Source organism: Toxorhynchites rutilus, chromosome 2, assembly GCF_029784135.1.
Source record: "Toxorhynchites rutilus septentrionalis strain SRP chromosome 2, ASM2978413v1, whole genome shotgun sequence".
Lineage (NCBI taxonomy): Eukaryota > Metazoa > Arthropoda > Insecta > Diptera > Culicidae > Toxorhynchites > Toxorhynchites rutilus.
The window spans coordinates 343,445,901-343,461,100 of NC_073745.1; the positions used below are offsets into that span (position 1 = coordinate 343,445,901).

At 38.6% G+C, this 15,200-nt stretch overlaps 1 protein-coding gene across 4 annotated transcripts in view; it reads left to right on the forward strand.

Moving 5' to 3' along the window:
• LOC129768927 (uncharacterized) overlaps nt 1-11,056 on the forward strand; it is an 89,007-nt gene extending 77,951 nt beyond the window's left edge. For all 4 annotated transcript variants that reach the window (XM_055770875.1, XM_055770873.1, XM_055770874.1 and 1 more), the window contains 4 exons: nt 9,344-9,606; nt 9,666-9,961; nt 10,023-10,191; nt 10,249-11,056. In XM_055770875.1, coding sequence (XP_055626850.1) covers nt 9,344-9,606; nt 9,666-9,961; nt 10,023-10,191; nt 10,249-10,720 — 1,200 coding nt within the window. In that variant the 3' untranslated portion in view covers nt 10,721-11,056. The remainder of the gene's footprint in view (nt 1-9,343; nt 9,607-9,665; nt 9,962-10,022; nt 10,192-10,248) is intronic.
• Nucleotides 11,057-15,200: the final 4,144 nt, after the last annotated feature.

Genomic DNA, 15,200 nt, shown 5'->3' on the forward strand with positions numbered 1-15,200 from the left:
AAATTATATTTTATGCAGAAATATTCATTAAAATTAGTATTGAAGTACTGTTCGGAATTTGAATCAGGTTTCTTGGCATGATTCAAATTACGAACACTTAATTTTAAAGTTAAATTTACTGAACATTAATGTTATCAATAGTTAAATAATGAGAGCCTTGACATTCTTTGGGTTATAGGCTACTGATACGTGAGATCTCAAAAAAATATTCCGAAATAAATTTCCACATCATTTACAGCCTATAATTAATAATATTAAGCATTTGCAAAGAAAGTGACGGGCAAAACCAATGGTAGAATGTTTGCGTTAGCAAATTCCGTAAAAGACAAGCATCGTTAAGTTTTCAGTTTTTGTAATTTTTTCAACTATTTTGTTCGCTGTTTTCATATCAAGTGCTAGAACAGGTAATGGACCATAATAACAGGATGAAACAAAAATTATATTTTGTGTACTTATACAGTTTCCAGTGGCAATTTCTGCAAATGTTGGAAATTCTGTCATCTAATTTCACTTTTTTCTTCACTGCATGATCTTGAAGAACATGAGTAAGTTCTCTGATGAACATCTTTTTAAACCACAAACCACACCACGAACACTTCCCTTTCATCTTTTATAAAATACTGGCTGTACAGGATATATCTAGATGAACAGAGCGTGTGGCTCTGAGAACAGGAATTGGAGGCAAAAGGGAATAGAACTACAACTTGATAAAAGTTCAAAACCTCTTGGCTTCAGCTGCGTGTTTTAGTTTGAGAAAAACAACTTTTTTTACTGCGGTCGGTATTTCAAGTTCGTCATTTCTCCGGTCTTTATACAATTTTAATTCCTACCCACTAGTCGTCTCTACATTTCTTGCCTTTACCTGAAAAATGTTTTTCATTGCTCATAACTCGAAAACTAGAAAAAAACACCTCTCTGATTTTTGGATATGTTATATGAAAAAAACTCAGCTTTCAAGAAAAAATATAAAAAATATAGCGCCCTTGGTCCCGAGACCATGAAAACTATAAGTAATAAATACAATGAATGATTACTAAATAATTAGGTAAACTTTGAAAAATCATAACTTAAAAACAAAAAAAAACTCTATTGTTTCGATATATGTTATGTAAAAAATTCTCAGCTTTCAAAAAAAATATATAGCGCCTTTTGTCTCGAGACCATGAAAACTATAAAAAACAACCAAAATTAAAATTTTGTGCAACTCCGGTATTTTTCCAAGAAAGATCAGCTAATTGGCTTTAATTTGATACGTCGAAGGCCGTCTTTTCTTTAAACAGGGAATTTGTTATGAATATGAATGCCGTCTTTTCTTTAAACAGGGAATACAAAATTCATTTTTCTTTTCAAACATCAGAAGCATTTTGTTTTGTTTCTCAGCATGAAGATCACAGCCACAGGGCATTCACCTTGTGCCGTCAGGTAGTCGTTTTATTAAATAAATTAATTGAAAAAAGCATTCTTAGAAATTGAACAGCTGACAATGATCTTATAAAAGACAATCGTGCCATACATCTGTCATTCAGTCGAAGACGATTCTTGTTTTTGGCGCCAGTTCTAGAAAAAAACCTTTCGCTTGTAATTGATGTCAACATCAGGTTCAGTGATCCTATCCGCAACCGGTTACAGTTCATCCCCTTAGTCGCTGCCGCTAGTTCTGCCTCTGTCAGCGTTTATACAGAAGTAAATCGTAGAAGAAGTGATCCAAATGTTGACATTATGTTTAGAAAAAAAGTTAGGTGGCTTTTGGTGAGATAAAACATCGATGTATACTGCAAAATAAATCTACAAAAAGGTCGAAAAGATCGAAAGTAAAAAAATCGATTTTGAGCTTGAGCTTGGGTAGACTGTACAATTCGTAGTTGCTCTCCGTGATTGACTCGAACCAACCAAATTGAACAAAGAACACACAGAATGACGCTTGGGACTAGCAAATCATTCTCGTTGTGTAATTTTCGGTGATTCGAGCTTTAAATGGTCAATAACGACGCCGGCCACGTCCTTACAGTCACCGGGGAAAGGGAAGGAATGTTAGTATGATATTCGCCGCCCGAAAGCCAGAAGGGTCGCCTCTATAGCGGAAGGAATATTTGTTAGTGGGATAGGTTAAAACTCAGGATTCACTGTGGTAAGTGATGTGATTCTGTAAACGCTAACTCTAAACTGCTCGACGAAACGAAATCTCAAAAATCGAAGGTAATACAATGCCGGACGTACGATTCTATATTTTCTAGAATATTATAACAAAGAATATGATGCGATTATATATGATTATATATGATTTCGACACCCGACAACAGAGGTTATCTATGAGAAACCTGAGAAGGTCACCAAGAAACCCCTCTACAATAAGAAATATCTACAATACATATCGTGCCTGATTAGTTCGAGAACTTTCTATTTTCCACATATTTTGACATCCAACGACGGAGGTTATGCATGAGAAACCTAAGATCACTTGGAAACCTATCTATAATAAAACGAATCTATTATATATTTCGTGGACTATCACATCGTATGCTTTGTAGCTTTTGGAATATTCTAACACCTGACTTTCTGAACTCTTGGAATATTTCAACACCACTCTACAGTAATCAATCCAATCTATGCTTGGCAATGTCTACTAACAACAACAATACTTACGGGTGATGCAAAAATACACAAACAAACTCCACCAAGCGGTATGAAAACCGACGCGAACGATCATTTCATCGAACCTCTGCCACTAGTTTCAAATCGCATCCAAAATCGTTCCGCGCTGTATGATATCTCTCATTCACAACACACTCAATAACACCTTATTTAAAAGTCTAAAAGTCGGAAATATTATACATGAAATTTGCTTTTTGGTGCACTTAAAACATACAGAACCAAAAAAAACTTAATCACAAATCAACAAATCAAATCAAAATAAATTCAATCAAAAAGTATTTATCTATTTATTGAAATATTTTCATGCATGAAATGAATGCTTAAAAAAATGCTTATCTTACCATCAGAGCGATTATAATTGCAAACACACATATAGATACTGTTACTATATTCAGAGTACAGATCGGATTCGATAATATACAGTTTCTGATTTATTTTCTTTGTATATAATCGAGTCAAAAAACAATTATTATTTGTTTTTCACAAACATATATTTTCGTTTCTAGTATATAAAAGAAGAATTTAATTTTTGATTCATCATGATTCATTCCTCGAAACCGGAAAACACCCTTCAGACATGAAATAAATAAATTTATCCAGATTCTTTCAGGAGGTGCTAGGCGACCATATTTTATGAGAAAAATCCTTCTACTCATATGGTCAAATTTCAACTAAGACAGAGTTATAGAACTTTTTGTTTATTTCGGACTTTATTTACCTCAAACTGGCTCCAAATTAAAAATGCGCAATTTGAACTTTAACACCCAACTTCTATCTTTTCTAAATTTCGCTGCACTATCGTTATAAATAATTGCTGGTGAAAATTAAATCAAATCTTCAAAAATCACGTTTTTTACTCCTTTGTACTCATAATAGCCAATTAAAAATTAAAAAAAAAATCGAACTGTATATAATTGAGTCCAGAATTGGATATAATCGAATCATAAATAATCGAGCCTATATATAATCGAGCCCGACCTGTATTTGAAATACATCGCGAACAAAAACGATAGCAACAAACAAACGATTCAACCATTTTGATGCCTCTCGTACACAGCGATTTGAGTATTTCTCGAAATCCACATACACAAATAAACGAACCCTCTTGAATTCCTGTATACAATGCACCGAAAGATCGTATACGTAACAGCGAAATAGGACATTTGATACAGAGTACGTATCATAAAAATGTCTTCACGAAGCACATAAAAATTTAAATTTAGAACATCTGATGACATTGAAAATTTCGTGTTCACTATTCGAAGCCTCCACGAGGGAAAAACTCTATTGTACCCCATGCCATACACACATAGCCACGCACGATTCGCACACATTTACACAGCCATGCAACCACCACCATGTCATGGAACCAACCGCTGTGGCAGAGTAATATGGAGAGTCAAACTGCACACTACACTACACACTTCGGGAGAGGAGTAGAGGGAGGGAGAGAAAAGAAAGAAAGAAAATGAATTTTGCATGCAATAACTTAGCTTAATCTTCCTGTTGTTATCCGAGTTGCGGTGTCCACAATCAAAGTGATAATATCACTGCTCAATTAAAACACTGAAACGGCTTGATGTATATCCCCAAAACGGGCCGAATTTTTTTCTGCCCTTACTCCGCTTCGATGTAACACATTAGATCGCTAATACACATGTACTTTTCTAACAGCACGAACACGAATGAACGTAGAATTGTACGTCGGTAATGAAAAAAATATTTGCACGAAACTGAAATATTTCCAGCAAACCGATGCTCAGCCTGGATCCTCTTGACAAATCGGGTTTTATGCTGTAAACTGCACTCGATTTAGATTCACCGTGTATCAAACTTTTCCAAGAACAAACGATTTGTTCCAAGCCCCGAAGAGCACAATAACTGACACAGCGAGCAGCACACTCGACCATCTCTCACCGCAGCTCAACCCGAACTCCGAAATAGAGATGGGCAAACCGTTCACGAACGGTACGAACGAACTAGTTCGCCGAAAAGAGTGAACGAACGGTCGTTCTTTTTCAAAGAACGGTAGTTCTCCCCACGAACTGATTGCGAGCGAACGGTTTGTGAACGAACTGATTCCGAAAGAACGGTTTGCGAGTGAACTGTTTGAGAGTGAACTGATGGAGAGTGAACTGCTTGTGAACGAACTGTTTGCGGGCGAACTGTTTGCGAATGAACTAGTGCAGCTGAACTGATTTGCGCTGGATGGAATGAACAAATATAACGAGAACGCTTGTAAGGAAAATAAAACGATATTGTCATGATGAGCAAAATGCATCTAACGCAGGGTTTATTTTGTTAATGTATACTCAATTTTGTGTTAAAAATTAAATTAGATTTTCGTAGTTTTAAAAGCAAAAATATATATTTTCAATTACATGTATTCTTTCAATTCCGCCTAACATTCATATATTTCGTGATTATCAGAAAAAATTCTGGGCGAAGCTGGGGCGATTCATGGATTAGGTAAACATAAAATTTTATAGTGAGGGCATGTTGAGAAAAAAGTTTTTTCGTGGCTTTCAATTCATTGATTGGCCTATTGCGTGTACGTGTTATTGTGATTGTTTGTATGATTGATTGTTAGTGAAAATCGCTGTTGATTTTTTTCCCTGAATGAACATTATGAAATATGTAATCTTACATGGAACCAGTGTGTTGTCCAAAAAGAGAATATGAAAAATTGCACATATTTTGTGCGGATCAAATTATTACATAAATACCATACGCACACTATCCAATCCAACGATATCAATTAATAGCTGTCTATTGATGTTGGGTTCCAGCCAACATTCTATGTTGTTCTTAATACCGCTGAACGAAAGAACGGTTCGAAAGAACTGATTCACGTAGATGAACGGTTAGTGAGTGAACCGTTCATCAAAGTGAACTGTTTTGCCCATCTCTACTCCGAAAGCAAAAAAAAAATCGATTATCTCGATTTTCTCGAGTACGAAAGTTCAATCCAAAAAATCGGAAATCGGAATGGAAAAGATCGATCTTCTAAGAATCGATTCGAGATCGCCCAATCCTACCATCAATACACCGGGTATCTTGAATTTGTCGAAGAAATATTGCTTTGTTTCATTAAACGATGTTGTATCCAATTCGATCCATTTTTCGCATAAGCTTCTTTCCAGAAGTGACATCATTTCACTGAACACTGTTGAAACTGTTGGTTGAGCCACACCAAGTAAAAAGTTTTCTCCTTCGTTACATTAATTTGGTACGACCAGAAGCCAGAAGATTCGAAACGGCCTCTAATTTAAAAGCTGCAGGAGTAGCAGTGCGTCTGAAAGTTATTTGGAACACAGTTGAATCCGAAATATTTTGAAATGTTTCTAAGTCTGATATACTGCCTGTCGCGGACAAATAAGACTTTGTTGTAAATAAACAAAACTTAACATTATATTTAAACAGGACCCCAGCTGAGCGAAGGGAGAAAATGAGTAAGAGCAAGGCAAACACAAGTATTTGCTTTCATTGTATAGATTAAGTTCCAAAATACTTGTGATCCTTCAGTTATTGCTTATCATAAAACCCAAATGGGAAATAGGCGCTTAGGTAGGACGAAGCGCAACATTTAGTTTGCGTCTTGTAAACAATTTAATGTATGCATCACTTAGGATGCAAGTTATTGCCCTTTCCATCTTTCGCTGTGCGCAGTGTTGTAAACGGTCGACATTTCTCTCAACCATCACATACTGCTCTTGCGCGAGAGTCACATCTAAATATGTATTGCGAATGTGACCAAGAAAGCATTGCTCGGTTCCAACAGTCACCTCTGAAATAAACGCACAGCCGCAAACACGACAATCAATTGAACGTTTTTATATTCTCTCTTTCTGGCGAACGTACCCAGAAGAGCGGTGAAAATATGCTATTTCCATTCTACCATTCGTGCCCATAACCATCCTTTAATTCCGGCTACTTTGACTGTAGTTTTAATGTCATTTGACATTAAAACTGCAGTTGGTATGCATTCTTCTTCTCTCTTTATTCTGCATTCAAGCGTAGCTGCACACATACATCTACCTTCTCACTTATACATCCATACACGATGGATGAAATATAGTTATTATATATATTGTTTAGATCAAAGCAACCGACAAACTATTCCCTTTCAAGTGCGAATGTGTTGAATGAACGTTTCAAGCGGTGAACGTTCCCCGTGAACACTGTTGTTTAAATACGGGACGATGAACAGCTAATCAATAAGACGGAAAAAAAACCGAAATGTCATATGACATTTTTAGGTCGACGGTACTTTGACTGTTCATGTTATGATGTTCATTAATGACACAGCACATACGTCTCCATAATTAGTGATACAATGGTAACCATTACCAAGACTGGCTGTGCGCGCAAACATCTACCAACGGTGCATCTACCATTGTTTACAAACCCAAAAATTTGACATTTCTCTTCGAGACAAATTTTGCTTGAAATCTAGTACACTGGAAATAATAACTCGAAAAAGATACATAATACTAACATCAATTCGATTCGAGTTTGAATTATCTCGAAACGAGTTACTCGTTTCGAAATGCGCAATGTCACCCCTGGATTTGATCACTCTCGACGTCGTCCAAACGTTTTGCTTTGCCCATGCCCAAACGATTGTGTCACATTTACCCGAAACCCACTCAACCGAAAGACATGCACCCGATTTCCACTCACTCGAATATAACAAATACCCGAATGCGACAGCTACCCGAATGTAACATCTACCCGAACTGACACTTACCCGAATGCGACATTTACCCGAATGCAACAACCACCCGAATGTAACAATTACCAAATATAACAATTACCCGAATGTAACATCTACCCGAATGCACACTTACCCGAAAGAATTAGGAAGTATTTGTATATTTATTTCTGATCAGATTCATATCAGAGATCATATTTATCTCGTATGTTCATTGCCATTCAAAAAGTATTTTTCGTGGGTAGTGCAAGTTGAGAAATAGTGGTGTTGAATAAAATCCTTTTCAAAACAATGAAAAGTTTAATAATGCAGTTTTATAACGTAGTATGAAGTTTATCCATTCATATGGATGACGCAGCCCGTTTACTAAACACGTTGAGTGCCACGCGGTTTTATAGCGACTTTCCCGTCATGCAACGCGCTGATATCGTAGTACAGCAATGCGAAGCGCAATACTGGAAAATCAGAATTTACTCGACAGAAATTTTTGAACGTATTAAAGCCATCGTTTCTTATCGTAAGAAGGTATTTCTGCTTGAAATCAGTAAATTTTTTACGAAAAACATAATAAATTTCTGCCTTTTTCATCATAATTTATACTGTCAATCACCAGTGACCGACGCGGCCTGAACGGAAAGCTTGGTCACCGATGACTGACGTGGCAGTGAACGTGTTAAAAGAAAGCTGACAATTTTAGATACGTGTGTACGTATAATACTGAAGTGCAATTTTGATTATGAATTTATTTTTTCGCAATAAAATATTATTAATTATGACATGCATAATTAACCGGGCAAACGTAATGCACCAGGTAAACGTATGCCATCCGACGCTCGCTAGCGATCGGTCGGACCTATGTTTCAAACAAACCGAGCAATCGGTGGAACACAGGTTTGCGAGAGGCGGATCGGCGGCCGACTCGGATTACGTCACCTCGGCGGCTTGGTGCCGTCTCGGTCCCTTATCCTCGTTAAATGGGGACTTCGCCCCTATTACATTGATTTCAGAATAAATTTCATCATGAAATGATAAATTCAGGTTAAAAACTGCGCTGCGATGGTAAATACGTGAGTACCATTTTTTTCGCATCTATTCCTTTTCACATTTTCATTTAATTTTTTTATAATAAAATTACCTGCTTAATTTTCGGAATATTCCACAACCCATGCTCATTTCTGAATGATCTCTTGGCCTTAAAGAGCAATACGGAAAGGAAAGAAGACGGTATGTCAATTGTGCCTACTCTAATTTCTAAAAATGGTACAGCGAAGTGTTCAACATCCTTTTCCAATTTCCTCATTACAATTTCTCATTTTACTTTGTGACAGGAGATTCGACAAAACTCATAATCTGATTTGTCGGAATTTTTCCTTCTTTATTCCGGTAAACATTCCATTCGGGTATCTGTTGCATTCGGGTAAATGTCGCATTCGGGTATTTGTTACGTTCGGGTAATTGTCTATTCGGGTATTTGACGCATGTTTCGGGTGAATGGTATTCGGGCGAATGGGATATAACCACCCAAACGAAAAGGATAATTTTGAAACACACTTTCGGTATAAATTTTTTGGAGTACACGTATTAGAACTCCACATGAGACTCAATCTTAGATGTCTCCGTTGTTCAGATTAGAATACACTACTCTATTTCCCTTGTTGGAAACCAAAATAGCACTTTACAGGTGTACGATTGCGAATCAATACCAAACAACTTTCCTCGCATAAAACTCAAAATAGAATCACGATAAAACGTTCATGCATTCCATGCATCAAACACGTGTATCTGAAGGTGCTAACCCATATGTTTATTGCGACAGAATGATGGTGGTATCTTGTCGGTTTTATTGCAAAAACTTCGATAAAAGCTTTCCACGTCTGGTCGGAACGGTTCATTCTAATTCTAGCAGTTCTCGTGTACTGTTGAGCCGTCAAAAAGGGAAAGTTTTCTACAAAGTTTCTGTGTTCACACTATTTATAGCACCCGGAAGGAGAAAGCAAACCAAAGTCTACGCAACTATCCAGCGAGGGAGGCTCTTCCTCATCCGCATCCACAGCCAACAATGGTCGGAACTCATCACTAGCCCAACGCAGAGCGCAGTTTCACGCCAGTCGTCAACATTCCGAAGCTACAGAGAAACGCCCGCCACTGGTGCGGGCTATGTCAGCACCGATCCGTCCGATAGACGACAACTCAAAGTTCCTACAGAGCAAGAAGAAAATTCGCAAGAAAAAACTTCTGCGGTATGACACTATTGATAAGCAGTAACGAATGATTTAAACAATTCATCTTTTTTCCAAAGTGAACGCGACGAAATTGGTGAGTGCGATGAGGAGGATGCTAACGAAGATGCTTCTGCGATCAAACTCAACACAGCGAACAGCAAGAACACGATCGCCGGCCCTCGATCACGGTCTGTTATAGGTGGCGCGTGCGACATTGAAACACTCGTATCTCTGCTAAGTTCGGGCGGTAGCGACTCGGAAAAGGAGGACACCGTTCCCACCGAAAACGACCCTTCGCCCACTACTTATTCCACCATAATCGGGCCCGGCTTTAAACCACGCGGCCCAATGTTGAAGAAAACTGGAAAGTCAGGTAAAATCAGCTATTTGTCTTGTGTACAAGTTTGATATTACCTCATCAAGTGAATTTGCAGTATCCTTTCAGGAAAGCGAATTGAAACCTACAGCGGGACTCAATCGAGACTACTATACACCCGGTCATCGTAAGCCACCCTTAATGCAGCCTTTTGCCAATCGAATCAGAAGGAGTCAACAATTGGCCAATTCATTGAATGCATTTCAGCTGAAGGATATCAAAAAGAGGTAATTCAATGTCAACTGATGTTTTTTTTTCCGCTGACTACAATAGCACAATCACAGTTCGAGTGAGGAGACCAAATCGGACGAGGATGGGGATCATTCCGGTGCAGACGGTGATTCGTCGAAGGAAAAGACGAAAAAGGAATCCAACCCGGCAGCTTCAACTCTTCCGAAATCATCACCGGACGCAACCACCGGACAGGATCTGGTCGACGGACAAACGCCAAAGGAGCGCGAATGCTATCGACTGTTCCAGAAGATGTCCAACATGGGTTTGTCCGTTTCGTACGATACCATTCTGCGGGGAATGCTAACACCCACCGAGCTGAGGGTTCTGCAGAAACAACGCTCGAAGATGCAAACGCAGCAAGGATCGCGCCAAAATAGTAGCGAGACTGATGTTAATGAAACCAGCGATCACAATAACTGCGATGGATCCGTTCTGTGCGGTCCGGTTGAATCCGGTACAGAGAAGGGTTACGAAGTCGCTATTGGGCAAGTTCTCGAGGAGCCAGCAGTAGTTGAGCAGTGATTTTTATTCTAAAAGGAGATCGCAATCTACTTTAACTTTTAGCAATTTAGAATTGGTTTAGTCAGCAAACTGTGATCGCGATTGAAATGGCTTTATTCTGTTGAAAACAAAACAAGTTGGAACTGCACTTATTATTGGAGGGCACGTAGAGAAGAAAAGTTTAATGATGTTGGTGAATGGCAAAACAGTTGGTTAAAGGTTAGTTTTTCATATATTGGCACTATTGGAATAGTTTCGTTGAACTTTACAAGTTACACAGCACTAGGGGATAAGTTGCAGAAAAATAGAAACAAATATATGATTATTTAAATATAGCAATAAATTGGTAGCAGCAGTATGAAGCTTTAGTCTGCTGAATCCATTGTATCGATATCACCTAAGGTCATATGAGACATACACTTGAAGCTATTGCATTTCTAGACCAATTCATTCAATTAGACATCAAGACAGACATGTTTATAATACATGAAAATCCATACCTCTTTGAATTGTAACATAACCTCTTTATGATTCAAAAAGGTGAAAACACGTGACTCCAGTTGACAACCGCCAGTAAATTGTAGTCACATAAAGTGCGATTCACATACAACGTCAACATCACGTTACGTAACGTAACACCAATTATTCTCCCGTCCAATTCATATAGAAACATTCACATACACCGGCAGCGTAACGAATCGTCAGCAAACAAACCTTCAGAAAACGACCGGCAGCATTGGTAGAAAACAGGAAGTGGGTTATATCTATGGTATAACCGCAAGGGTGACGTAGGACTATCGTTGATCAGAGATCATTTGTTTGAAGTTGAATCTAAATCCATTCTGAATGAATGAATAAATGAATATTTGGGGGACTTCGAAAACGAGAGCGTTACGTTGGAGGTACAAGGTTTTATGCATCCAATATAGGATACGAAAAACCTTGTTCTGAAGAATCTTCAGAAGCTTTCCTGCTAACTGTACTTGATTGACAAATCACAAACCCAACTGTATTATATGGATATTTTATGGATAGAAAACATTAAAATAAACTCTTTCGCTTGAATGTAATTTTCAATTCCAAGGGGAACTGGCAGATTATTTTCCAGCAACGATTAGATATTTCCACATTTTCCTCGATACTGGAAGCCCACCAGTGGTTAATGCTAATTCGATAACCATCTGTTAATAGCACTAACTTGAAACATATTTGGTCACAGTGTTACATGGGTAGAAAACATTCAAATAAACTATTTCACATGAATGTATTTTTAAATTCCCAGAGGAACTGGCAGATTATTTTCCGGATCTTTCTCGATGGTGAATGTCATCCAAACGGAAAGGATTCCGTGCGTGTATGTGTGTGTGTAGCGGCTGCTTCGATGGTCACCTTCTCTTCTCCTGAAGGATCGGTTTCTCTGTGCTCCCTCACAGTTTCAAACGAACTGCTTGCGTTTCAGGGCAGATCTCGATCCTTCGCTGTCCAGCACCGTCAGCAACGATGTTGTCTTGTCGATGTCCTCACGAAAAATGAATGCGTCTCACCACCAGAATATCGCTTAAGTATGCTTTTTGTGCGTGATTGAATCGAGAGAAGGTGTGGTTCACGATGGCAATTTGGAAGGCAAACTAGAGGGGAATGAACTCTCTGAGCTCTGAACTTTCGGCGACTGAGCAATAATCGATTGCGTACGCATACAATATTGGATACGAAAATATCCTACTGATGGGGAAGAATAATCTTCAGAAGCTATCCTGTTAATTGCGATTGATTGAAAAATCACAAAACCAAATGTATTTGGTCACAGTGTTACATGGATAGAAAACATTCAAATAAACTCTTTCACATGAATGTAATTTTAAATTCCCAGAGGAACTGGCAGATTATTTTCAGTAACGATTAGATATTTCCACATTTTCCTCGATACTGGAAGCTTACCAGTGGTTAATACTAACTCGATAACCACTTGTTAATAGTACTTGATTGAAAAAAGGAAGGAAGGTCTTATATTATAGAAACTTTAAACTTTTGCAGTTCATTCGTCTCTAGCCTTGAGAAAGGCCCTTTGAAAACTCTACTCTACTCTACTCCAGCGTTACCACCTCCACCCTCTTGCCTTGAGAAAGGCACTCGATCCCTCGCCGTCCAGCTCGTCCAGCAACGATGTTGTCCAGTCGGTGTCCGCACAAAGAAAGTTGATTGAAAAATATTTGGTCACAGTGTTATATGGTTAGAAAACATTAAAATAAACTCTTTCACATGAATGTATTTTTAAATTCCCAGAGGAACTGGCAGATTATTTTCCAGCAATGATTAGATCTTTCCGGAACTTTCTCGATGCTGAATGGCATCCAAACGGAAAGAATTCTGCGCGTGTATGTGTCGATCCTTCGCCGTCCACCTCCTCCAGCACGTTAGGCAACGATGTTGTCTTGTCGATGTCCTCACGAGAAATGAATGTGTCTCACCACCAGAATATCGCTTAAGTATGCTTTTTGTGTGTGATTGAATCGATAGAAGGTGTGGTTTACGATGACAATTTGGAAAGCAAACTAGAGGGGAATGAACTCTCTGAGCTCGAAACTTTCGGCGACTGAGCAAGAATCGATTGCGTACGCATACAATATTGGATACGGAAATATACTACTGATGGGGAAGAATAATCTTCAGAAGCTTTCCTACTAATTACACTTGGTTGAAAAATTACAAAATCAAATGAATTTGATCGCTGTGTTACATGGTTAGAAAACATTAAAATAAACTCTTTCACATGAATGTTTTTTTAAGTTCCCAGAGGAACTGGCAGATTATTTTCCAGAAATGATTAGATTTTTCCGGAACTTTCTCGATGCTGAATGGTATCCAAACGGAAAGAATTCTGCGCGTGTATGTGTGTGTAGCGATGTCTTCCCGGGGAACCGTTTGTGGCATCACTCTCCTCCTGATGGATTCCCTTCTGGCCTAGGGTGCACAAACAGGCTCTTGGTGACACCGTTCATCAGCGCTTTCATGATAAACGAAGAGCTTCACCACAACAGCGACAACATGCTCCAATCGCTGTTCAATTAGAACTGAGTGGATTTCCGAGTGGCGCTCGCTTATATACCGATTGGTGATTTCAATAGCCTGTTTGGAAAGCAATTTTAAGACTATTAAAACAAGTTTTTGGATCAAAAAGTAACAAGTATAGAACGCGTAGACATTTTATCTTTCGAATGAAGTGTTTATCATACCATTTCGTTCAGTTGTTTAGGAGCTATTAATGCTCAAAATCTCGGTCTCCGGCGTAACGCTTTCGTTTTCGAAACTTTGATTTTACACCCCGGTATAGAAATGAAAGACGTAGTCCTACGTCAAAAGAATTATTGACGGTGATTGACGATTCATTGGGGTCTTGTTTGGGCTGCAAAAAATGCAACAAAAAAAACCGAGACACAAAGGTTTTTGTTTTGATTTTGGTTGCATTTTTTCCATATTTTTATTCCTCAACTTAAATCAAACTTCTGGAAACGGAACGGAATCTGGTGATGGGATTTCGTGAAGAATAAGCACATTTTTGGAATAAAAACTATGAATAACAATCCAATATTCCGTATGAATTAAATACCCCATGTAATGGAGGAGCTGTGAAAATACCTTGAATGAAAATTGTGCCCCACAAATAGTCTAAATTATAATAACAAAATTCTGCTAAATTCCATTTTGAGTTTGTTTCTAACTTGTATTTCTATCAATATTATAGAAATGTTAGTTTTATTTATAGTAGCGGTTTCTTCTTAAAGGGTGTGTCACATCAAATTGCATCACGGAAAAAACGCTGTAGAAATTTAATTTTTAGGAATTATATCTTCATCTTTCGCTTATAATTAGATAAGAGTGTATAGATCACGTTGGCCATGCTTCACTGTCAATTTTTCGTAAATTTGGAAAAATGTCGTCGAACGAAAAAGAGCGTCGTGAATTAATCCTGTGCACTCATTTCGAGAATCCGGAGTTGTCACATCGGGACATCGGTAAGATGCTGGGAATCGTCCAATCCACGGTCAGCAGAGTACTAAAACGATACTTCGAGAACCTAACCATCGACCGAAAGGTGAAGAACGGCAAAAATGGATGCTCCGTCAGTGAAAAAGATCACAAGCGCGTAGTTAAGCAGTTTAGACGTGATCCGAGAAGTTCGGCCCGGGATGTCGCCAATAAGCTGAATTTGTCAAGTTCATTCGTCCAGTGGACCATGCAGCGCGAGGGCCTGCGTACATACAAGGTTCAGAAGGCTCCTAACCGCGACGAAAGGCAAAACATGGTGAGGAAGACGAGAGCCCGGAAGCTGTACACCGAAATGCTGACGAAGCCGCATTGCCTGGTAATGGACGACGAAACCTACGTCAAAGCGGACTTTCGTCAGCTGCCGGGCCTGTTGTTCTTCTCCGCAGAGGACAAATTCAGCGTTCCGGAGGAGATTCGCAAGCAGAAACTATCCAAGTTTGCCAAAAAGTACATG